Raw genomic sequence first — 25,727 nt, forward strand, 5'->3', positions numbered from 1 at the left:
AGTTTATTTTGGGGGGGCTCCAAAATCATTGCAGATGGTGAGTGCAGCCATGAAATTAAAAGACTGTTGCTCCTTGGAAGAAAAGCTATGACCAACCTAGACAGCATTTTAAAAAACAGAGACATTATTTACCAACAAAGGTCCATCTAGTCAAAGCTGTGGTTTTTCCAGTAGTCATATATGGATGTGAGAGTTGGATTATGAAGAAAGCTGAATGCAGAAGAATTGATGCTTTTGAACTGTGGTGTTGGAGAAGACTTTTGAGAGTCCGTTGGACTGAAAGGAGATCCAACAAATCAATCCTAAAGGAAATCAGTTCTGAATATTATTTGGAAGGACTGAGGTTGAGGCTGAAACTCCAATATTTTGGCCACCCAATGCGAAGAACTGACTCATTAGAAAAGACCTTATGCTGGGAAAGATTGAAGGCAGGAGGAAAAGGGGACGACAGAGGATGAGATGGTCAGATGGCATCACTGATGCGACGGACATGAGTTTGAGTAGGCTCCGGGAGTTGGTGAAGGAAGTCTGGCGTGCTCCAGTGTATGGGGTTGCAGAGTCAGACACAACTGAGTGACTGAACTGAACTGAACACACATGTACATATGCATATGCCATTAGTATATGTGAAATTGTAAACAGTACCCATGTCCATTCCTGGTTCTGATATTCAACACCAGTTATGCAAGAAGTTGCCATAGAAGAAACTTGTTGAAAGTACACATCCATGAATATTTATTCTTATTTTTTGGTAACTTCCTGTGAAAATGTAATTAGTTCAAAATTAAAAGTGAAAAAAAATATGTATCTTAGGGAACCTATGATACTTAGCAACATGAATGATAAAACACTCTTTCCAGGAGGCAGACTACTCCCCCACCCCACACTTGGTACTTAGTACTACAGCCTCCAACTTATGTGCAGTTTTTTGTTTGTTTAATTATTTTATTTTAATTGGAGGATAATTACTTTATAGTATTGTGATGGTTTTGCCATACATCAATACGAATCAACCATAGGTATACGAGTTCCCCCCATTCTGTACCCATCCCCCACCTCCCTCCCCACCCTCTCCCTCTGGGCTATCCCAGAGCACTGGCTTTGGGTGCCCTTCTTCGTGCATGGAACTTGCACTAGTCATCTATTTGCAATGTTCTTTGTTACCTTTGTCCACAAAGCACTTGGATAATGGATAGAGGGAACTTAGTTTTTAATATAGATCAAGACATACATATAGCTAGAAGTTTATTTAAACTCTTACCAAAAACTATATAATATATAGTTTTTTATATATGAGACTCCATACTTTGATAAACAATTTGCTAACAGTGAGCTTCCCAGGTGGTACTAGTGATAAAGAACCTGCCTGCCAGTGCAGGGGAAGCAAGAGCCTTGGGTTCCATCCCTGGGTCAAAGACCCCCTGGAGGTGGGCATGGCAGTCCACTCCAGTATTCTTGTCTGGAGAGTCCCATGGACAGAGGAGCTTAGAGGGCTACAGTCCATAGGGTTGCAAAATGTCAGACACAACTGAATCAGCTTAGCATGCATGCACTCATGCTAATAATATTTTTTATTAGCAGGGAGAGCATTGTTACAAAGTATAGTAAGTAGCTTTAAAAAGTAAACATAAGGGAAGACTAAGAAACTAAAGACAATATATAAAACTGTTAGACAGTCCTATAAATTCTTAAAATTTTTTGATAAAAAAGGCTTCTTAAGAATATCTGAAGTTCCTAAATTATCTAGGCAATGATCATATAAATGGTAATGTTTATCCTTTCTCATTTGATATTTATAACTATTGTATCTTTTTAAGTTTTATTACACTGGCTAGGCAATCCTATAGAGTTAGGTCATAAAATGTTAGCTGGTATCCCTGCCTTGTTTCTGACTTAACTATCTGGAGTTTTTCACTTATAAATATGATTTGGTCATGTTAAATGACATTTACTCAGTAAGAGAATTTGTTCTTTTATTTTGGGGGGACTATTGGAGTACTTTTATTAATGGCTATGAAATTTATATATAAATAGCATTTGTATATTATATCATAATTATTTTGCCATATTATATCCAGTATTATGTCATTGTAAATATATATACATATATATTTTTTTTTTTTTCTGAGATGAATTTTTGTGTTTCTTCCTTCAAGCTGTTCTTGTAGTAAGTTAAATTAGCAGATATACCAATGCTGAACCATCCTTGCAATTTTAGGGAAAAACATTTCCTTTTTTAATTTTCAAATTATTTTAGTGTTTTAATGTGCTACTGAATTAAATTTGCAATATTTTAATATTTTAATATGTTGTTGAGTTAAATTTATAGTTCTGTGAACATAGTAGATTTCCATAGATTATTATCATTTGGATTTTTGCATATTTATTTATAAGTGCAGTTTCATTTTATAAGAATGCTTTTTCTTCTGATGTCCTCTAGCATCAGGTTACAAAATACCAACTGTGATCAGCTGCATGGTGAGAGTGGAAATTTAATATAGAGTAGAGTGAATAATGTTGGAGTGTTAAGAAGCCCAGGCTTGCATCCCACAAAAACTGACTTGCTGTCCCTGATCTTTTTTCTTCTGGGAATACCTGCGTCCTGTACAACAAGTACTAGGCACATGATTGCCTAATTACATACCTGTTGTTTAAGAGTCCTTAGTTTTTATATGTAAATCTAGTTCATTTGTTCAGGTTATAAAGTCAACGAGATATGGGATGATATGGCCTCTTCTTCAGCACTTTGTACCAGTGCCTAGAAAAAGGGCTGGGTATTAGTTAGTAACTGTGTTGCCTTGGAGAATCAGGCAGTGGGATGGGGAGGGGGATTTAGTGGTTCTCCATTTTATTGCAATTTCAGCTCAATTGTTTTGTCTTATTTGATAGTGATTTGTGTTTAGCAGGTCCTTTATGCTTCCAGAAATTTCCTTTAGTGATGAATGTAGAGGTTACAAAAGGTAAATGGCCTCATGTGTACACTTTCACATTGCTTCTATTTAAATTTTTGGACTTTGGAATCATTAATGAAAAATATAACATTATGACTTTTGATGAATGTCTCTATTAACCACATTCTTTGTTCTTCTAGCCATGTTTCACTCCATGACTTAGTATCTTAACACTGAAAAACTACATTAGCTAATCTCAGACCCTAAGACTTGGTTACTGATTAGTTCTTTCATCTACTGTGTTTTTATAGTGAATGGGGTATGGTAAGGCTAATCAAGGAAATTAAAAAAGAAAATCTAGAGGCAGCATAAATAAGTCAACTAAGTAGCAAGACAGAATTCTAGGTTGATACTTACACAAACTATCTGTAGATCTTAGACAAGTTATAGAACTACTATAGACCTTGATTTTCTCATTTTTAGAAATAGGGTATTATATAAGACACTACTTGAATTTGAGTGAATTCCAGGAGTTGGTGATGGACAGGGAGGCCTGGCGTGCTCCAGTTCATGGGGTCGCAAAGAGTTGGACATGACTGAGTGACTGAACTGAACTGAAGATCTCTTCCATTACAAGATTCCATGAGGGAGCTTATCTCAGAGGGGAAAGATGTTTCAAGTAGATTGCCATTTTCTTTAAGTTCTGGCTGGTTACTTTTTGAGAAATAAAACTTTCTCAGACCATACATACAAGCATCAGCTCAAGAGTAGGATTGATAAGTTTCTTTTTTCCTAAAACTGTAGCAGTGTATATCTGGTTTTGATCATTACAAACTGATGAAATAACTTCAGATGAAAGGTGTCATATATAATTAATTAGCTGGCAAGCCATGTTAAGTAAAGAGGACAAAGTTGGTTATGGCCTGATGGCCTGCAGGATGTGGTCCTGTCTTTGTTCTCAGCCTAAGACATATGTTAGAGAGCAGAAGTGGTGATGGTAGAAGTCTCTGTAATGCTTGGATTCTGATTGGCTAGAGAGGATGCAAGATGGTTCTGGTTGGTAACCATTTGGTCCTCAGGTGAGGTGACTCATCATTCTCTATAAGGCCCCATAGAGAGTCCTGAAGGCTGACTTTCATATTAAATTGCTTTCTCTACTTTAAAGATTTCTAGCTGCCAAAGGTCTGAACATTTTCTGACCAATCATGCTTATGGTTCTTTCAGGGTCCCCTCCACCAAAAAGTATAACCATGATAAACATGTCTTACCTTTGATCTTTACCAGACTGAACAAAACTGTTTTTGTTAGAGAGACTCAATTTAGATATACAAACATTAGAAAAAAATCAATTGTTGCATGCAGTGGCATTTCATTTTATGATATAAAAAATCTAAATTACTTTGGAAAATTCAATTCCTTCTCCCTTTTAAAAATAGGTAGGAACACTTTCAGAATTAATATTTATTTGCATTTAAGTAGCCTATGGATACACCCATACTGCTTTAATATAAAATCATCTATTTTTTAATTAAATAATTATTTCAACAAAATAATTTGTTGCTTTTTCTCTCAAATTAAGACTTCATAAAAAAGAACTATAACATTTTAAAATATAAATCACTGTCCTCTTGACATTGTAACCTATTTTGCTCTGATGATATATTTAAATGTACACAAAATTAGAATAGGCAACTTCTGAGGACAGACTTTTAATAACTTGATTACTGTTTAAATAAAAGAAAAAATGTATAAAATTCTACAGCCTTTCAGCTGTTTTTAAATGTCTGTATTCTCTGCATGTATCAGTATTCTACCAAAGAATAGCATATCTTATTGGTTAATAATGTTATCTTATTAATGTATTATCTCCTGATTATTGCAAAAAATTAGCATGTAGATTCCAAATTCAAGCAAAATACAGGTATTGAGGAGCACTGGAGTCAAACTATAAGAGATAGATTCCAACCTACAGCCATGAAAACATGCACTGGAGCCAAGAATTTCAGAGCTTTGAGCTGGAACAGCCTAACATGGTCAAAACAGGGCAAATCAGAACCACACTGGCTGGGTTCAGGGCTTGCCTCTGCTTTTGCTAATTATAGAAGCTTGGGCAGAGTTTTAAAATTTCAGTTGTCTCATTGGTAACTGGAGACACTGGTAGTACTTGCTGCATGGAATGTTTTGCTAATAAACTTAGAATATACTTGTAGATTGCTCAGCCTACAAACTCAAGTTCAATATATGGTCTAGTCCATGCATTCCCAAAGGGGATGATATTGCGCCCAAGGGACACAAATGGTTCTTGGGATGAAAAAAATCTTTTTACATATAAAGTCTACATGTGTCTCTATATGGGCTTCACATATGGTGAAGTGATAAAGAATCCATCTGCCAATGCCGGAGACACGAGTTTGATCCCTGGGTCAGGAAGATCCCCTGGAGTAGAAAATGGTAACCTACTCCAGTATTCTTGCCTGAAAAATTCCATGGACAGAGGAGCCTGGTGGGCTGCAGTCTGTGGGGTCACAAAGAGTCATAAGCACACACTTATCTATATATAACCAATTTAGACAGCATATTTGTCTTGTGAAAATGTCATAGGGGATGGAAGAACAATTAGGGAAACAATGTTTACAGAAGCTCACAGGGAGGAGATAGCATAACAAAGGTGAGAAACATTAGATAGTCTATTTTGTTGCTCAATCATTAAGTCCTGTCCAACTCCTTGCAACGCCATGGACTGTAGCCTGACCAGGCTCCTCTGTCCATAGTGATTTCTAACTGAAAATACTAGAGTGGGTTGCCATTTCCGTCTCCAGAGGATCTTTACAGATCAAGGATCAAACCCCTGTCTCCTTCACTGGCAGGGGGATTCTTTACCACTGAGCCACCAGGAAAGCCCATAGTCTGCTTTACAGAAGTTCAGTTGCTAAACAATTAGCCCAATTTACACAGGCAACGGTAGACTTCCAACTTAATGAATTTTAATGATAGTGTTTGGCCAGTTGGCTTTTCAAAAATCATACTCCAGAAGTTATTCAGGACATTGACTTTCCAACCTGCTAATCATAAAGAGTTTCAAAGATTTAAGTTCTAACTATACTCTCTGTTACCCACTTCCCAGTTCTGACCCAATTCTTCTGAGTTGGGTCTCCCTTTGATCCCATTGGTTTAGTCAGGTTGGAAGCTACTACTTTATAACATTGGCCTTGACATAGTGAAGAGCTTACAAGGTAGGACTTATAATATAAAAACAGGAGGAAGAGAGGAAAAGAGCTTTCATCAGGTTTTGTAGTGCAGAAGTTTTGGTTTGTAATTTTTGTGTTTCTCATAAAAATACATAATGCTGTTTCTCAGATGAAAGAATGTACTATTCTACATTTAAGAATTTATTTGATGGTGTCTCGTTCCTATCACTACTTTGGGAGCTAGTGAATCCCATGAGGCTTCCTTTGAAGTCAAATTAACTTATTCAGTCTAAAAGGATTTGCATATTTAAAGCAGCATATGCTAACAAGGCGATCAGGAACAGTGAGCCCTTTCTTTAAAAATAAGATGGTATGCATATTTATTTTAGAGAGCAATAGTTTTTTCTTGGTGCTCTAAAATTATTATCACATATTTCCCTACTGGTGTTTTGGTCCCTTGAAAGTGGCTTTAAGCTTTGGAGTTTGTAAGGTTCTTCTTGGAGGACTGGGTCATCTCAGAGACTATGGATTTCCTCTTCTTACCATTGTTAAAAATTTCTGTTTAGTTGTTCCCTAGTTGAAACATCTATATTTGAAATCCACACATTTGAAGACCTGTCTTACTGATGGACTCACCGGGGCATCCTGTGGTTGGTAACGAAGCCTTCGGGACCTAGGTCTGCTTTCTTTTGCCATCTCTGATCTTTCTTTCCATATTTCACTGTTTCCTGCTCCTGCTCTCTGACATACTCTTAATCGCAGTCATTAAAAAAAAAAAAAAAAAAAAAAACACCAACTTTTTCTGGACTTCCCTGGTGATCCTGTGGTTAAGACTCCACCCTTCCAATGCAGGGGGAACAAGTCTGATCCCTGCTTAGGGAAGTTCCACATGCCTCAGGGGGTGGCCAAAAATAAAAATTAATTTAAGAAATATATCTTTCCACTTCTTGCCCAATGAACTTAGAAACATTTTACTGTTACCTGTATTTTTCCTCAGTTGAGGGATTAGATATAGTTGATAAGGAAAAAGACTTGTGCAAGTGATGCTAGGTGCGCAGTGGAGGGTGAGCTTTACACCCTCTTGCCTTCCTTTCCAGGTTCCAACCTGCCTTAAAGGCTCCTTTGGTCATCCTTTGCTCTTTAAGAAAATCTTGGTGGCAGTGGGAGGGAGTGGGTCTTACTGTGAACTCACTATAATCCCTTGGGAATGGCTCTAAACTTAAATTTTATGATGAAAATAGTCATTCTACTCTAATTTCATTCTCTCCATCAACCCGTTAGTAATAATTTTAAGTATCTTTCAGAGTCACATCAAAAATACTCAACTGGATCCTAAATTTCCTTTAACAATGCTTACTTTTCTGAGTTTTGGCCTTTATTACTCATATTTTTTTAGAACTATTTTAAAAAAATTTTATCTCAGCTTAAGAATTTCCTTAGGGAATTCCTTGGTGGCTTTGGTGTTTTTCAGTTGCTCAGTCATGTCCGACTCTTTGCCAACCTTCCCTGGCCTTCACCATCTCCTGGAGCTTGCTCAAACTTATGTCCATTGAGTCAGTAATACCATCCAAACATCTCATCCTCTGTCATCCCCTTTTCCTCTTGCCTTCAATCTTTCCCAGCATCAAGATCTGTTCCAATGAATTGACTCTTCGTATCAGGTGGCCAAAGTTTTGGAGCTTCAGCTTCAGCATCAGGCCTTCCAATAAAATTTAGGATTGATTTCCTTTAGGATTGACTGGTTGGATCTCCTTGCAGTCCAGAGGACTCTAAAGAGTCTTCTCCAACACCACAGTTCAAAAGCATCAATTCTTCAGTGCTCAGCCTTCTTTATGATCCCACTCTCACATCCATACATGACCACTAGAAGAACCATAGCTTTGACTATACGGACCTTTGTTAGCAAATTAACGTCTCTACTTTTTAGTATGCTGTCTACCTTTGTCATAGCTTTTCTTCCAAGAACCATGAGTCTTTTAATTTCCATTTCCATTTTTCCTGGTGGCCTAGTAGTTGGGATTTGGGGCTTTCTCTACCATGATCCAGGTTCATTCACTGGTCAGGAAGCAGATTGCCAAGCCATGTGGCACAGTCAAAAAAGCAAAAAGAATTTTTTTTAAGGGGGCAAAACATCTACTTGTCCTTTATTGACTACACCAAAGCCTTTCACTGTGTGGATCACAACAAACTGAGGAAAATTCTTAAAGTGATGGGAATATCAGACTGCCCGACCTGCCTCCTGAGAAATCTGTATGCAGGTCAAGAAACAATAGTTAAAACTGGACATGGAACAGACTGGTTCCAAATCAAGAAAGAAGTACATCAAGGCTGTATATTGTCACCTGCTTATTTAACTTATATGCACAGTGGAATCAATATTTCTGGGAGAAATATCAATAACCTCAGATACGTAGATGACACCACCTTTATGGCAGAAATTGAAGAATTAAAGAGCCTCTTGATGAAAGTGAAAGAGAAGAGTGAAAAAGCTTGGCTTAAAATTCAATATTCAGAAAACTAAGATCATGGCATCCAGTCCCGTCACTTCATGGCAAATAGATGGGAAAACAATGGAAACAGTGAAATTATTTTTGGGGGGGCTCCAAAATCACTGTAGATGGTAAGTGCAGCCATGAAATTAAAAGATTCTTGCTGCTTGGAAGAAAAGCTATGACCAACCTAGACAGCATATTATAAAGTAGAGACATTACTTTGCCAACAAAGGTCTGTCTAGTGAAAGCTGTGGTTTTTCCAGTAGTCATGTATGGATGTAAGGTTTGGACTATAAAGAAAGCTGAGCACTGAATAATTGATGCTTTTGAACTGTGGTGTTGGAGAAGACTCTTGAGAGTCCCTTGGACTGCAAGGAGATCCAACCAGTCCATCCGAAAGGAAATCAGTTCTGAATCTTTGGAAGGACTGATGCTGAAGCTGAAACTCCAATTCTTTGGCCACCTGATGTGAAAAACTTACTCATTGGAAAAGACCCTGATGCTGGGAAAGATTGAAGGCGGGAGGAGAAGGGGATGACAGAGGATGAGATGGTTGGATGGCATCACTGACATGATGGACATGAGTTTGAGTAGGTACCAGGAGTTGGTGATGTACAGGGAAGTCTGGCATACTGCAGTGCATGGGGTTGCAAAGATTTGGACATGACTGAGTGACTGAACTGAACTGAAAGTGTTCACTTATTTATTTTCTGACTAATTATTAATGCTACAGTAGCTGTTTTCTATCATAACTTTTATTGCCAATATAAAATCATAGTATCAGTTCAGTTCAGTTCAGTCGCTCAGTCGTGTCCAACTCTTTGCGACCTCATGAATCGCAGCACACCAGGCCTCCCTGTCCATCACCAACTCCCAGAGTTCACTCAGATTCACATCCATCGAGTCCGTGATGCCATCCAGCCATCTCATCCTCTATCATCCCCTTCTCCTCCTGCCCCCAATCCCTCCCAGCATCACTTTTCCAATGAGTCAACTCTGCGCATGAGGTGGCCAAAGTACTGGAGTTTCAGCTTCAGCATCATTCCCTCCAAAGAAATCCCAGGGCTTATCTCCTTCAGAATGGACTGGTTGGATCTCCTTGGAGTCCAAGGGACTCTCAAGAGTCTTCTCCAACACCACAGTTCAAAAGCATCAATTCTTCGGTGCTCAGCTTTCTTTATAGTCCATCTCACATCCATACATGAGCACTGGAAAAACCATAGCCTTGACTAGATGGACCTTTGTTGACAAAGTAATGTCTCTGCTTTTGAATATGCTATCTAGGTTGGTCATAACTTTTCTTCCACGGAGTAAGCATCTTTTAATTTTATGGCTATTAGCATAGTGTTAAAGGGTATTGGCTTTTAAGGGTCCTGCACCAGGATTGTCATTTATTGCTTTTGCCATGCTCAGCAACAATTTGTCCTCAGTTATTTCATCTATAAAATGGCAATAATGATTTTACTTATCTTGCAGTGATTTTCGTGAATAAATGAGAAATTGCATTTAAGTGCTTCATGCAGTATTTTGGGACAAGTTGATTAGTAATATGCATTAGCTATTAATTCTCTCATTAATCAGTGAAATACACATTTGCAGTCATTCATGGGAAAACTGACTCTCATTTTTTTAATGTATTCATTTATTTTATCTTTTTAAAGATACTTTATCGTATATACTATGGAGAAGGAAATGGCAACCCACTCCAGTATTCTTGCCTGGAAAATCCCAGGGATGGGGGAGCCTGATGGATTGCTGTCTGTGGGGTCGCACAGAGTCGGACATGACTGAAGTGATTTAGCAGCAGCAGCAGCATTGTATGTACTTATTAAATGTGAGAAATTACCATATAGGATGCTGATCTTCTTTGAGAAAAATCACAAAGCTTAGTGTTTGGGTTTGTTTTCTGTTTTTTCAGCCATACATATATAGGCATCATTCTCCCTCAAACTTCCTTCCTATCCAGGCTTAAAACTGACTCTCATTTAAATCTTGTTATTGTTTCTATTGCAAAATGAATTCCAGGTTGCAATGAGCTGAGAAGAAGAGTGTGTGTGCTAAGTCACTTCAGTTGTGTCTAACTCTTTGTTACCCTATGTAGCCCACCAGACTCCTCTGTTCATGGGACCCTTGCTCTAAAACCTCTTTAAAAGCTGTGCTTCCCTGACGGTGCACATTTCTATTCTTGATATCTTGGAAGATAATTCTTTCTCTTACCTGCCTCTCTACCTTTTTACTTTTTCTCTTTGCCTGACCACTTCTCTACTTTCTCTTATTTCCTTTCCATTCTCTCTCAACAATAATGGTATTTTTAACTCTGCAAGATGTAAAAGATACGATTTAGGTCAGCTGTTATTCTTTCCACCTTCTCTATACCTTCGTTTTAGCTCTGAGTTAAGAATCTGAGAAATGATCAGACCAAAATCCTCAAAAGAGGACAGAGAAGAAACCAAAGAAATATGTGAATATACGGTTGAAAACTCCTGTATTTCTTCCTTACTTTTATAATTGTTGGATATTGATCTAATTACTTCTAAAACTGCATACATACATTTATTCTGTATTCATTTCTATTCTGAATATTGTTTTCAATCTTTACTTAATCGTGTTGTTACTCTGTAACATTAAAATCACTAGTCAGTAGTCATTTTCTAATTTGCTATGTGAAATGAAGGAAATTTGGAGAATTTTTTGACATGTGGCCAAATTTCACATAATTATTTTTAATTGCAGAAATTATTTTTAGATATTATATTTATTGTACATACACACACAATCCTCCTGCCAAACTGAATTGCACAGTACTTTGCCAAGAGTCACAATATGGCTAAAATTAAGCTTTATTAGATATAATAGGATGAGATGGCCTATAAGTGATAGAAGACATATTTGCTTTAATCCTACCCAAAGAGTCGGACACGACTGAGCGACTGAACTGAACTGAACTGAAGTTAAAAGAATGTTACACTATTTTGCAAATCCCAGTGGTAAAGGCAATTGAAATAATACATGAAGCTTCTTGAAGGAAAATAGCTTTCTGGTTAAAATTGTAATTTTATTTGTCTTTTCTCTTCAACTGTTTGACTCCTTCAGTTTGTAGAAGAAGTCTATTTATTTTAGCAGTAAGGTCGATTGAATTTCTGCCAAGTCAGTATACTCCCCTAAATGAATATGTCAGAGGGAATATTGTTTCTCAAAAGTCATTTAGAAAGCAGGATTTTTACATAAGTAGGCTCTTTCATTACTTTTGAATTAAATCTGAGCAATTGCTACTTATATTATGGTACATTTCTAGATATCTTGTGGAATGTGGGGGTCCTGAATATTGAGTGAGAATTCCCTTTGGGATTTACAGGGCCTACATTTGATTCAGAAAACTGAAACAGATATAACATTTCCATCTTAAGTTTTTTGGGAAGGCTGATGTCTTTCTACAAATCAAATATTTTATGTAAAATAAGCTGACTGTAGAGAGTAGGGGTACTCAGGTACTCCTAAGATAGAAAACAGGGAAAATCATCAAGGTTTTAAGAGTTCTCAGGAAATAGCATCTTTATTTTCTTTTCTTCTCTACCTCCCTGAAAATACTGGAAAAAAATAATAATCAGTATCTTTGACTAATTTCTCACCCATGATCAAAATCTTTCCTTCTGTTCAGAGGGAAAGCTGAGTTCCATTATGCCACAGCAGAATTGCCTCAAACATATCCTAAGTTTTTAAAGACTGACTTGATGTTTTATCTAGTAATAGACATTTAAAAAATAATATTGAATCCTGTGATAACATTTTTACATTAAGCAAACATTCCTCATTAAAAAAAATAAACTACAGAGGTGTACCTAGTTATTAAGTATAATTAACTAATTATCATGATGATGATGCTATTTTATGTAATTTCTTTCTGAGGCATTAAATGGCATTGAAATTTAGATCTTAAAAAATGACCAGCAGTAGTGGTGGGGGATAATATACTCTTATTGAATCTTTGCCAGTTTATTTCTGTGTTGATTAGAGCTTGATTTAGTTTCAAAGAATGAAACGTGAAGGTACTCATTTTTCTTTACAGTGGTGGTCACATGCTAATGATCACAACAGGCATTTTTCTTCTTAATTACAAATCATTTCAATTGAATTTGTATGTTCATGTAAGATCACTTTGTGATTAAGGAAAAGTATGAACTTTGTACATTTCTGGAATTAGATCAGTTTTTTTCTTTAATATTAAATATAGAAGCTACCCAGAATATTTGCTCCCCTTTGTTAATTAGCATTCTGTTCATGGAGTAATTCATTATTTAAAGTTACTTTGCAATCATTAGTAGCAGACTTGCACATTTCTTATAAGGCAGGTCAATTTAATAATTTTCTTATTGCAAATGAAAAATTCCAGGTTAGGCACCAAAATATTCAAAGCATTAATGACTCCTGCATATGTACAATCACTTATTCTGTAATGTATTCCCTAGCATTTAAAAAGCTACTGCTATGTAGTGATCTCAGTCAATCTGAGTGAAAAGTTATTCTTTCTCTTTAACACTTAATGGCCATGAGAAGTCTTTATAGGGACTAACATTGCTGTATACAAAACCTAAATATCCTATAACACTTTGTGTAATTGTTAACCTAGTCAGGCAATTGGTCAACACAAGAGTGGCAGAAGATGTCAAGGTGACATGGCCAAAGGCAGCTGGAGAAGGTCGGGCCAGCACAGACCTTCACCGAATAGGTGCACTGATCACATCAGGGACCCACTGCATCAGAGCAGATAGAGTCAGCAAGTAGAAATAAAGCTGTTTCAGTCAGTCTGTCTAAAGAAAGGACTTACTAAAAAAGCAAGGACTTCAAGTGAGTCTTCTTCCCACAAACATCATGACTGGAGTTTGGTCAAGAAGAATTGAGGGCTCATAAAAATCAACACAATTAGGGCATTTGTAGTGATGTGGATGGACCTTGAGAGTTTCATATAGAGTGAAGTAGGTCAGAAAGAGAAAAATGAATATCATATATTATCATATATATGTGGAATCTAGAAAAATGAAAGTTACAAAGCAGAAATAGAGACACGGATGTAGAGAACAATAGGGAAGAGAGGTGGGATAAATTGGTAGATTGGGATTTACACATATACACTGTTTATACTTTGTCAAAAATGGATAACTAATGAGAATGTACTGTGTAGCACAGAGAACTCTTATTTAATGCACTGTAGTGACCAGAATGGTAAGGAAGTCCAAAAGTGAGGGGTCATGTGTATATGTATGGCTGATTGATTGTGCTGTACAGTATAAATTATTATAATACAGCATTGTAAAGCAACTATTTTTTGTTTGTTCTGTTCAGTTGCTCAGTCATGTCTCTTAGCAACCCCATGGAATGTAGCATGCCAGCCTTCCCTGTCCGAGCACCATCTCCCGGAGCTTGCTCAAACTCATGTCCATTGAATTGGTGATGCCATCCGACCATCTCGTCCTCTGTCATCCCCTTCTCCTCCTGCCTTCAGTCTTTCCCAGAATCAGGGTCTTTTCTGATCAGTCAGTTCTTTGCAACAGGTGGCCAAAATATTGGAGCTTTGGCTTCAGCATCAATCTTTCCAATGAATATTCAGGGTTGATTTCCTTTAGGATTGACTGGTTTGATCTCCTTGCAGTCCAAGGGGCTCTCAAGAGTCTTCTCCAACACCACAGTTCAAAAGTATCAATTCTTCCACACTCAGCCTTTATAATGGTCCAACTCTCACATCTATACATGACTACTGGAAAAACCATAGCTTTGACTAGATGGATCTTTGTTGGCAAAGTTAAACCACCTCCCACTGCATGAATGCTACAAATAAAAGAATAGTTGTTTAAAGTGAGCAGATTTTTGGTCTCATCACTTTCTGCTTAGTTGGGGAGATCTGGGATGGGGCTTAAAGGGGTTTTGAAGTAGCAATGAAGTAGGAACAGAATTTGGATTTTGTTTAAAGGGTTAAACTGAGCCTTCAACTTTGGTAGATATCTTTGATCTGTTTTGTCACTGGTTGCCTCCACTGAGGTCACTGTAATTCATAAACAAAATAACCTCAGTCCAGAAGACCTCATCTGTTCTGTCAGTTGCCCTCTTCCATTGAAGGAATGCCAAGAGGGACATGTGGAAATGAGCCAGCCACTTGGGACAAGGCTCAGGTCTTGCTCTGCCTTGGACTTGCTGAATTAACTTGGAGAAACTACCGAAGGTCTTTGGAGTATGGCTTTTCAGTGAAATTGATGAATTAAACTAAATTAGCTCTAAAGCTCCCTTCTAGCTCTACAAGTCAATAGGCGTAGCAATATCCTGTGTTCACTATTCTCAAGGAGATGATTACCTAAGTGTTCTGAAGCTGGTAAGTGCTTTGTGACTTACTCATGATTTATTTCTAGAGAAAATGTGTCCCGGGGGGCTGAAATAGAGAAAGGTTGACTGAAACCCATTGATTCGATGCCTAAATGAAGCATTTTAGACATGTCTCTGAGACTGAAAGAATTTATTGATATGGATTAAGATCAACTGTCTTTCAAAGCAGCAGGTGCTGAAGCTGCGTGCATGCTCTGACAAATGGCCTCACTCACACTCCTGAGCCTCCAGTTATGCCACTGAGTAGCCTCCAGGGAAATGCCCCCATTCCTTGCCAGCATGTCATGTCTCTCCTTACTTTCCATTAGCCCTAATGTCCAACAGTCAATTGACTAACAGTTAAGTGTTTATCAAAAGGGACCTTAGAGGACTTAACCTTTCACCTCCTCAAAATCATCAATAGCCCTCCAAAATAAGCCAAAGAAACATACTATCTGTAAAAGCATTGTCCTTGACATATGCAGTTTTAGGACAAGTTCCCCAGTTTCTTACCTACTACACTGCCAGTCCCAAAGCTTAACTGCCTTCTGGACAGTTAAGCTATTCTGGAGCTTCTAATGAGATTTAGTGCACATCTACTCAGAGCCTAGGGATTGCGCTGGTGGATTGGCCAGTTTCAACTACAGGACCCAACATCAAGTTCGGTGACTGTGGCAGCAAGTGTCTACTGAGTCATGGAGCTGAGAGTTTGGGGCATCTTCTAAGCATCAATCATCAGATCCTTAAGGTCTAACTGGTGTTACAGGGAGACAGCCATGGCCAAGAGAAGCAACAGTAAAGCATATCCAGTCTTGTTGAGGCTCATGGACTCATGAAGATTTAATATCAATTCACATTGGAAAATGGGCTCCCTGAGGACAAGGATCTTGTCTATTTCACTCACTAATCTGGCTTCAGCATCTAAAAGAACCTCACCCCTTCAGTGTTAACTCATGAAAATACTTAGCCGTGTAGTTTGAATGTCTGATGATGAGGCCACCTTGTGCAGTGGTCCACAGCACAGATTCTGGGGCCAGACCATTGTGTTCCAAATTCTGGCTCCAGTGCTCACTGATTGGGAATGTGAGCAAGTGAGTAAATCATGTCTCAGTTTACCTATTTTAAATTAGGACTAATAATAATACACATCTCAAAGTTACGCAGGTTAAATGAATTGATGTTTATAACCAGTATGCACTGTAAATTTTTATTAAACAGCTAGATTAATCAGTTTACACTCTCCACTTCATTTTCCATCATTGACTTAGGTTTTGGTTTTGGAATTAAAATTTGAATTTATGAGAATACCTGCTAACCAAACATGGGGCTGGGCCTAGGTCCACTTCTGCCTTAAGACCTCTGGCTGTGCACCTTTCTATTTATGCAATGCTCTAAAGCATCTCTTTCCAACAATTCTGTTAAAATGCGATTTGACTTACCCTTCTTGACTTAGAGTTCCTTCAAAGCAGACAACTTCCAATAGGGCATGATTTAGATGGGTGCTCAGTAGTTTTGGAATTAATGTGTGATGCACTCAGTGAATGGTTGCCTTGTGATTATTTTACTCTTGGAGAAGGAGTTACAGACTTCTGCCTCATCTCTCAGATTCTTCTTTACCTGCGTGCCGTCTATCAGTGTCATATATACATCCATAGTTCTGGTTACCCCATCCTCCCCACCCAGCTGTTTTCTTTAGCCCAGTCTCTGAGCATCAACACTCCTCAGCCTCAGGAAAACCTTTTACTCTCCCCCAATATCTGTTCTCTCTTCCTTTGTTTATCTTTTCCACATGGCTTGCAAGCTTTGACATTTACATTAACAATCTTGCTTTTGTCCCTCTCTGCTGCTGCTGCTGCTAAGTTGCCTCAGTCATGTCTGACTCTGTGTGACCCCAGAGATGGCAGCCCATCAGGCTCCCCTGTCCCTGGGATTCTCCAGGCAAGAACACTGGAGTGGGTTTCCATTTTCTTCTCCAATGTGTGAAAGTGAAAAGTGAAAGTGAAGTCACTCAGTTGTGTCCGACTCCTAGCGACCCCGTGGACTGCAGCCTACCAGGCCCCTCCATCCATGGGATTTTCCAGGCAAGAGTACTGGAGTGGGGTGCCATTGCCTGCCCCTCTCTCAGTTCTCAGTTCAGTTCAGTTGCTCAGTCGTGTCTGACTCTTTACGACCCCATGAATCGCAGCACGCCAGGCCTCCATGTCCATGAAAGAAATCAGCCCTGGGATTTCTTTGGAGGGAATGATGCTGAAGCTGAAACTCCAGTACTTTGGCCACCTCATGCGAAGAGTTGACTCATTGGAAAAGACTCTGATGCTGGGAGGGACTGGGGGCAGGAGGAGAAGGGGATGACAGAGGATGAGATGGCTGGATGGCATCACTGACTCGATGGACGCGAGTCTGAACTCTGGGAGTTGGTCAAATCCTTTTGATAAACTAAAAGAATTCTAAAACTTAAAGTGATAAACTCACTTGTTCACATTCCCAATCAGTGAGCAGTGAAGCTAAAAGAGTTTGTTGCAAACAAACCATTATTATTTTCCTTGGCAGCCTTTTGTTTTTCCCATTTACTCTCATAAACACCTCAAGCCCCTCCATTGTTCACTAGAGACACTTCTTTCCCAATGGGTTAGCACATCTCAGAGATAGTATTTTTTTATTTTGCTCTTGCTTTGGCTTACATTCAAAGTTCTGCTGATCAGAGCTGTGATTTTTTTTTTTTTCATCTCTATCTGCCTCTTATGTAAAGGGTGAGGAAGCAAAATAAATCAGGCATTTACCACCCTATTGTTTCATACCAGTCTCCATCTTTGAATTATTTCTGATCTGCTTAACTGGAGAGAAGTGCTATATAGGAAATATTTCAACCATAGTACAAGGCAATCTGTAAGATAAAACCATCTGATCTTAAACCATTGGCTCACAAACTCTGAATTGCTTTAAAACTTGCTTATGCGGGATCACACTGTGCAAGTGTAGCTATGCTTTTGGGTGTTCTTTTATTGGGTCATTTTGGAGTATTGCTATCCATGCTCCTAATATATTATAATCTCCATATGAATCAAGATCCTGTCTTCTTCATCTGTGTATTTCCACGGTTCCCAGAATGGGTCTCCCTAGAGAGGACACTTGACAAGCGCCACCACTGGACAGATGGGTACTGCCTCCTGCAGTGACCCACTTCTGGGCGTTCTCTGGGTGCAGGAGCACATCAGGAAGAACTGGAAGTTTTCTAGTTGGCATTCCCTGTGGCTCCTCAGGCACTCCTTGTGCCTCTGGGTTGCTTCACTAATGAAACTGACTTCCGGGGCTAATTCTGAAGTCACAGATCCTGATTTTTCTTCTTATTCTAAGAGCCATTTTTCTTCTGTGTCTTCAAGAGCTCCACCCCTCCGGGGAGTAATAGCAGTAGATTGGTTATGCTAAACACCCCACCTCAGGGTTTGATTTTGAATTTTTCACAGCAACTCAGTCATTTGTATAGTCGAGATAGACTCATCTTGAAGCTTCACAGAGCTGCTTAATTTTTTTTTTTTAATTCATAACTCTAGATAATTTGTACTAAATCTCTAGTCCTCTCTTGGATTCCAAGGGAATACTCTGTCAAACAGAAAATTTAAATGCATGCCCTTTGTCACTGTCTTTTCTTGCCTTTCTTCATCCCAAATGCTGATAATGTAGCGCTAAGTAGCACATATTGGAAGAGTGTTGATATTTTGTTTGCATATAAACTGTTTAACCACAAAGCTGATGTGAGCAAGGCAGGTACACAAATAAAGACAGGAAAAATTCTAGGGATGTTCAGAGAATGTGACTCAGGCCATTCTTTTCTCATCCATGCAGTCTCTAGGCCTGTGGCAAAGACATTATGTTTGGGACCTGCCCCTTCGGCCTCTCAGCTCTGCAATATCCCTTGCTCTACAGACTGTATCATGTCTTCCTGGTCGGCCTGGGGCCGGTGCGTCCATGAAAACTGCCGTGATCCTCAGGGGAGGAAAGGTGAGTGCCTTGTTTCCATGTGCTTCATTTCCTTCCAGTGCCCACAGATTGATTCTGGTTGCTGAAAAGCTCCTTAAGTAGATAACTAACTCTGACAGCATTCAGTTATTAAGAAGACATTGTGGATACTTCTTTGGAGCACAGTATCCCACTTTAGTTGACCTTTTAATTAGGCTTATAACTGATAAAGTGATTATTATGCAAAAATGATGTAACTTAACTCTGAGAGACATTTGGTGCTGACCAAAACACCTAAGGGGCATTTAGTTCACACCAAAATGTCCTTGATAGTTTCTCCTGTCCAAAACATCCATCAGCATACTTGGTCCATGTTGCCTAGGTTTGGTTGGGAGTAAATTTCAAGGACCTTTTGCCTTGCACCAAATGTCTTATGGATATTTTGGACCAAAGCAGATATTTGCTAACCATAATGTAATGTTTTTAATGTATAATGTTTATACTGCAGAAATTAGGCATGGTTTCTGCAATCACATCAAGAAGCAACTGTTTTGGATATATTTTTTATTTTTAGATTTCCAAAGGCTGAATCACATGCTCAGCTTGATGTTATGGTTCAAATTTTCATGAAGGGCACTTATTATTGTTTCCTTTTTTGATGTTGTTCTCAAGCTTAAACGAAATTTTCAAACTTTGTGTCCTTGTTTAAATGTGTAGGTGTCGGCAATCTTGTTTTCTTTTGTTTGTTGTTATATACACATCTGCATCTTCAAACATTCATCTTTGGTGACATCTTTTATTGACCTTTCAGTTTGTATTGATATCATGCTCTCGTCAATGGCAGTGCTAGAAAGAAATATTACCTTTAGTAAGAAAAATGAGATCCAAGGGCATTCCACAAGTTTGGTTGTGCTTAGCGCTAGTGTGTTAAGCACTAATTCCTCCAGTTTTCATATGCAAAGAAAAACTAATGTGGCCAGGTGGATGATGCTACAAAACTGGTGCCATCAGCTTAATTCTATGTCTGTTTGAAAACCCACATTTCAGCACTCCCCAGAGGGCTCACAGGCACACATGGGCATATCTAGGAAAATGGGGAGATATTGATTAAAGGATACAAACTTCCAGTTATAAGATAAGTACTATTTGAGGATCTAATGTTCAGTATGGTTTACTGTATATAACAGCAGTATATTATGTACTTACGTTCCTAAGTGAGTAAATCTTAAAAATACCCACCACACATACACACGTAAGGAAATTTTTATTTTAGGTAATAAATAATATAGAAAGAAGTATCTTCCTTAATAATTTCAGGAAGAGTGCTGGAGTTGAATCTCATTGGCTGCTTTGTGTCATGTGCTTCTCTCTGACCCAAATACTCTGACTGCAGGATGTAGGACTGACCCAGCCAGGTCCTGAGCATGTGGCCACCACTGCAGGGATAACTCCATCCAAGTTTCACAGACAGAGTAAGGGAGGGACAACACCCTTAAGGAAATTTGAGGTCCTGATATTGCAAGGAGGTAGAGCCAATGGAGGGGTCAAACTTAACAGATGTTTATTAATTGCTTTCTGCCCTTTGTTCTGGCCCATAGAGTCTCTGTAACAATTCAGAAAATACTTCTTTTTCTAATTGGATGTTGCTATTTTGGTCACTTGAGCCAAATTTTCATAAAACCCTTTGTGAAAAACCACGCTTTCAGCCTTTATTTCAGTTTTCCTCTTCTGCATAACTCAGAACAGGTCCATGAAACTCATCTGGGGAACTCAAAATGTTCTGGCTCTTTCTTTCATTCACCGCATTTGCCCAAGATATTTTTATGCCAGACATCTTCAGCATTGGCTTCTATCCCTCTCTTGTATAAGTCAACTCTGACAAAGGCACTGTGGTTCACTGTTTGTCGGATATCACCTGTTGTGGTTAAATTGTGTTCTCCAGAAAGATGTGTTCAGTACCAACCCCTGGGACATGTGAACATGCCCTTATTTAGAAACAGGGTTATTGGAGAAGTAATCAGGTTGAAATGAGGTCATATTAGATTGGGGTAGGCCCTATTCTAATGACTGATATCCTTATACAAAGAGGAAAATCTGGACACACAGCTACACTCAGAGCGGAGTGCCTTGTAAAGATAAAAAGACACTGAAGATGCAAAGAGAAGGTCACATGAAGACAGAGACAGGCATAAAAGTCAGGCCTGTACCAGCCAAGGATTGCTGGTAATTACTAGAAGCTAAGAGAGAGGTGTGTAAACAGTCTTTCCTTGGAGCATGGCTTCAGTCCTTCCTTTAAAGAGGGAGCATGGTTCTACTGACACCTGGATTTGGGGCTTCAAGTCTCCAGAACTTTCAGGCAAATTGATGTTGTTTTATGTTATTCAGTTTATTGTATTTTATTTTGGTCATCCTAGGCAACTTTCATACTTCCCAACTTTGTGTCAGCATTTAGGATCAGCGAGGATCCAATACTTTCTAAAATGCCAAGACCAGAGTATACAGAAGTAAAGAAATTAAAAGGTCAGTTTTCATTCCAATCCTAAAGAAAGGCAATGCCAAAGAATGCTCAAACTACTGCACAATTGCACTCATCTCACACGCTAGTAAAGTAATGCTCAAAATTCTCCAAGCCAGGCTTCAGCAGTTCGTGAACCATGAACTTAAAGATGTTCAAGGTGGTTTTCAAAAAGGCAGAGGAACTAGAGATCAAATTGCCAACATTTGCTGGATCATCGAAAAAGCCAGAGAGTTCCAGAAAAATGTATTTCTGCTTTATTGACTATGCCAAAGCCTTTGACTGTGTGGATCACAATAAACTGTGGAAAATTCTGAAAGAGATGGGAATACCAGACCACCTGACCTGCCTCTTGAGAAACCTATATGCAGGTCAGGAAGGAACAGTTAGAACTGGACATGGAACAACAGACTGGTTCCAAATAGGAAAAGGAGTCCATCACGGCTGTATATTGTGACCCTGCTTATTTAACTTATATACAGAGTACATCATGAAAAACACTGGGCTGGAAGAAGCACAAGCTGGAATCAAGATTGCCGGGAGAAATCTCAATAACCTCAGATATGCAAATGACACCACCCTTATGGCAGAAAGTGAAGAGGAACTAAAAAGCCTCTTGATGAAAGTGAAAGAGGAGAGTGAAAAAGTTGGCTTAAAGCTCAACATTCAGAAAACAAAGATCATGGCATCCGGTCCCATCACTTCATGGGAAATAGATGGGGAAATAGTGTCAGACTTTATTTTGGGGGGCTTCAAAATCACTGCAGATGGTGATTGCAGCCATGAAATTAAAAGATGCTTACTCCTTGGAAGAAAAGTTATGACCATCCTAGATATCATATTGAAAAGCAGAGACATTACTTTGCCAACAAAGGTCTGTCTAGTCAAGGCTATGGTTTCTTGAGTGGTCATGTATGGGTGTGAGAGTTGGTCTTGAAGAAGGCTGAGTGCCGAAGAATTGATGCTTTTGAACTGTGGTGTTGGAGAAGACTCTTGAGAGTCCCTTGGACTGCAAGGAGATCCAACCAGTCCATTCTGAAGGAGATCAGCCCTGGGATTTCTTTGGAGAGAATGATGCTGAAGCTGAAACTCCAGTACTTTGGCCACCTCATGTGAAGAGTTGACTCATTGGAAAAGACTCTGATGCTGGGAGGGACTGGGGGCAGGAGGAGAAGGGGACGACAGAGGATGAGATGGCTGGATGGCATCACGGACTCGATGGACGCGAGTCTGAGTGGACTCCTGGAGTTGGTGATGGACAGGGAGGCCTGGCGTGCTACAATTCATGGGGTCGCAAAGAGTCGGACACGACTGAGCAGCTGAACTGAACTGATAATGACTTAATAATGGCCAAGCCAGGGCTAACATGCTTAGTCCAGTGTTCCTTCTAACACTGGTTTCCTTAGTGATTTTTCTCATAAGTCTAAAGAAGTTTGGATCAAGACAGAAATCCAGCACTGAGCTTAGCAGAGAAGCCCTCTGCCCATGGGGACCACCAGCTATGGGTATGAATCACTGTGCTGATGAAGGAGATACGATGTGAGGCATGGGATTCAGTTTAGCTTCAGTGTGTCATCTTTAGAGAGAAAGGAAAAGTAGATTGCAGTTGTATGATAAGGGGAGGGTGTTCCAAGAACAGCTTGAGAGCTACCAGGTGACTGGGATGTGTGTTTTTTGCTTTCGTCAGTATATTTTTCAAAGAAAAGCTCAGCCTTTGGACTGAAGGTAAGCACAGAGACATTAAAACTTCTTACCTGAAGATAGTAGTGTCATCATCCACCTGCAGTGTATGGAGGCTTGTTGGAGTTGATGAGAATTACTGAGCCTAAGTGACCTGCTCTAGGAACTAAGCAATCACAGCCAGTAGAGACTATAAGCCTCGGTGATTGTTATTCGAGTCTGAGTGTGCTCTTTCATAAATGTTTCACCAGAGCAGAGATAATTTTGATTTTTAAGATCTTGCTAAAACCTTCCAGGACCACCTGCCTATTATCCCTCTTGGGAAGAATAACAAATAGATTTTTCCCTCCAGGGAAAAGATTCTCTGCCTAAAAGGAATCCAAGCGTGTTATGATAAGGCTAATTTATCTTGTTATTTCTACCAAGTCATCGTGAGCATGAGTTCTGGGATCCTCTCAATCTCAGCGTGTCCCGTGGCCCTGCCATGGTTTCTGCCAGAGTCTTTGATAGGCACATACTAAATGTTGTTGAGAATTCCACAGAGGCTAGAATACAGAGCTAATGCATTAAACATGATACAACTCTAGGATGTAAACTGAACTGCTTAGTTTCATATTTGAATTGCCTACCCCAAAGAAATGCAGTGAACCTCCTCACAGCAATCTGGGATAGTCATACTTTCCTAGATATTTTATACCCCTTTTTTGTGTGGATGGTGGAGGATTTGAGGAGAAAAAACCACCACACCCACCAGTGCAAGACATAAATGTGTGATGCTGGAGGTTATGACTTTTTCTTCTCACTTGTCTTTTTTCCAATCACGTGTTATTGCTTTGGTTTGCTTCCTTTGTTCACATTAACAAAAAAAAAGCAGTAAAGGATGGGAAAGCAGGAAATGATTTATTATCTAATAGAAGAAATTAGTTATTATAGAAATTATCTTCATGTGGCTATTATTCTTAGGCAGACATCCTTCAATCAGGAATCATCAGAGGTTTGTGGCTGTCAGCTGTTCAAAGTACATTAGAAAACCTGCCGTTGTACACAGCCTTCACACCTTCCATCAGCTCTGTGACAGGCAGACAAGGGGAACAGTGCTTGGCAGGCCAGTGCTTGTCAAGTGAAGCTAGAATGACTTTCGGAGGAATTTAAATTGGATCAGGCTTTATCATTCATTGCTTTATCTTTGATATTCTCCCAGAGAGTTATAATTAGAGGTATATGAAAGAGAAATAGCCTGGGAAACTTCCTGATGGGTGAACTCCATAGGTATAATGCATTTAAAAAAATTATTTTTGATACATAGACATATAGTTATATGACATCCTTGTCCTTTTACAGACACATTCTAGAAAGGCAACCTTGTATACAGAAGTTTTTATAAAGAGGAATTTGATAGAGGCTTCTTGATATGGTCTTACAGTAGGGAATGCTTATGAGGTAGGACTTCAGAGAATCCTAAAGTATCCCTTACCCCCCACCCCTATTATAACACCTTGCTGTTTTTCAGTCGCTAAGTCATGTCTGACTCTTTGTGACCCTATGGACTGCAAGACACCAGGCTCCTCCCAAAGTTTGCCCAAATTCATGTTCATTGAATTGGTGATGCCATCCAACCATTTCATCCTCTGCTGCCCACTTCTCCTTTTGCCTTTTCAGTCTTTCCTAGCATCAGGGTTTTTTCCAATGAGTTAGGTCTTCGCATCAGGTGGCCAAAGCATTAGAGCTTCAGGATCAGTCTTTCCAAGGAATATTCAGGGTTGGTTTTCTTTAGGATTGACTGGCTCCTAATGGTCTAAAAATCCTCATAGGAAAAGATACTATGAAACAGAACCTATGACTGTCTTTATGAATACAGTCTTTTATGCTCTCAGACAAATCAATTTAGATAATATGCTAAAGTAGGGAAATGCTGACATGTTTTAGATCTTATGTAACAATGATGGAAAAAATTTTCATTTCCATCTATGCCTCCTAGAAAGTTCCACCATTATGGGAAGTCTGTGAAATAAGTTTGCTTTGTTACAGATTATGTATAAGATATATTTTTATTCTTTTTCCTTTTTTCCATGTTTGTGTGTGTTGGAGCTTGTAGGGGGCTATGCCTATTTCTCATTCTGAACATTGAGGGTTCTCATGCTCATGATCTTTGGCTTCTTATTTTCTGTATTCATAACAGGGTGTCAACTTATAACAATACTATAAAATGCAACACTTGTAGAAATGGTAGCTGATAAGAGCTGGAATCAAAGATTCAATCTGCTCAGGTTCTTTGACTCAGAGTTGTTCCCCAATGTCCAGGGCTGCAGAGTTCAGGAACAAATGGAATGCTTAGAGAATAAACTTCCTTATTTCATCTTTGGTCAACTTGCTGGGTATTTCTTCAAGCCTGTCCTGGTGGAGTTAGTAGGAGGACAAGTATTGGCCATGGTGGTTTTGTAGAAGTTCACATGGACAATTTTGGGCTACAAGCATGTGAAGATATAGGTCCTTACACCTGGATTTATCCTCTGGAGCCTCCTTTAATTTTTCTATGGCTTCAATTAAAAAAAACATTGACCTATCTTCTATCATTTGTGCTTCTTTCACTTTCTTGTTCCATCTCACAAATCACTCTTTTCTAATTTTCCTCAGGAGAATATGCACTAAAATA

At 39.0% G+C, this 25,727-nt stretch overlaps 1 protein-coding gene across 1 annotated transcript in view; it reads left to right on the forward strand.

The window, feature by feature from the left end:
- The window catches only part of THSD7B (thrombospondin type 1 domain containing 7B), an 889,260-nt gene that overhangs the window by 281,132 nt on the left and 582,401 nt on the right, over positions 1–25,727 (forward strand). The window contains exon 5 of the mRNA XM_040228521.1: positions 18,766–18,921. Within this exon, the coding sequence (XP_040084455.1) occupies positions 18,766–18,921 (156 nt within the window). The remainder of the gene's footprint in view (positions 1–18,765; positions 18,922–25,727) is intronic.

The sequence above is a fragment of the Oryx dammah genome, unplaced genomic scaffold (assembly GCF_014754425.2).
Source record: "Oryx dammah isolate SB20612 unplaced genomic scaffold, SCBI_Odam_1.1 HiC_scaffold_27, whole genome shotgun sequence".
NCBI lineage: Eukaryota > Metazoa > Chordata > Mammalia > Artiodactyla > Bovidae > Oryx > Oryx dammah.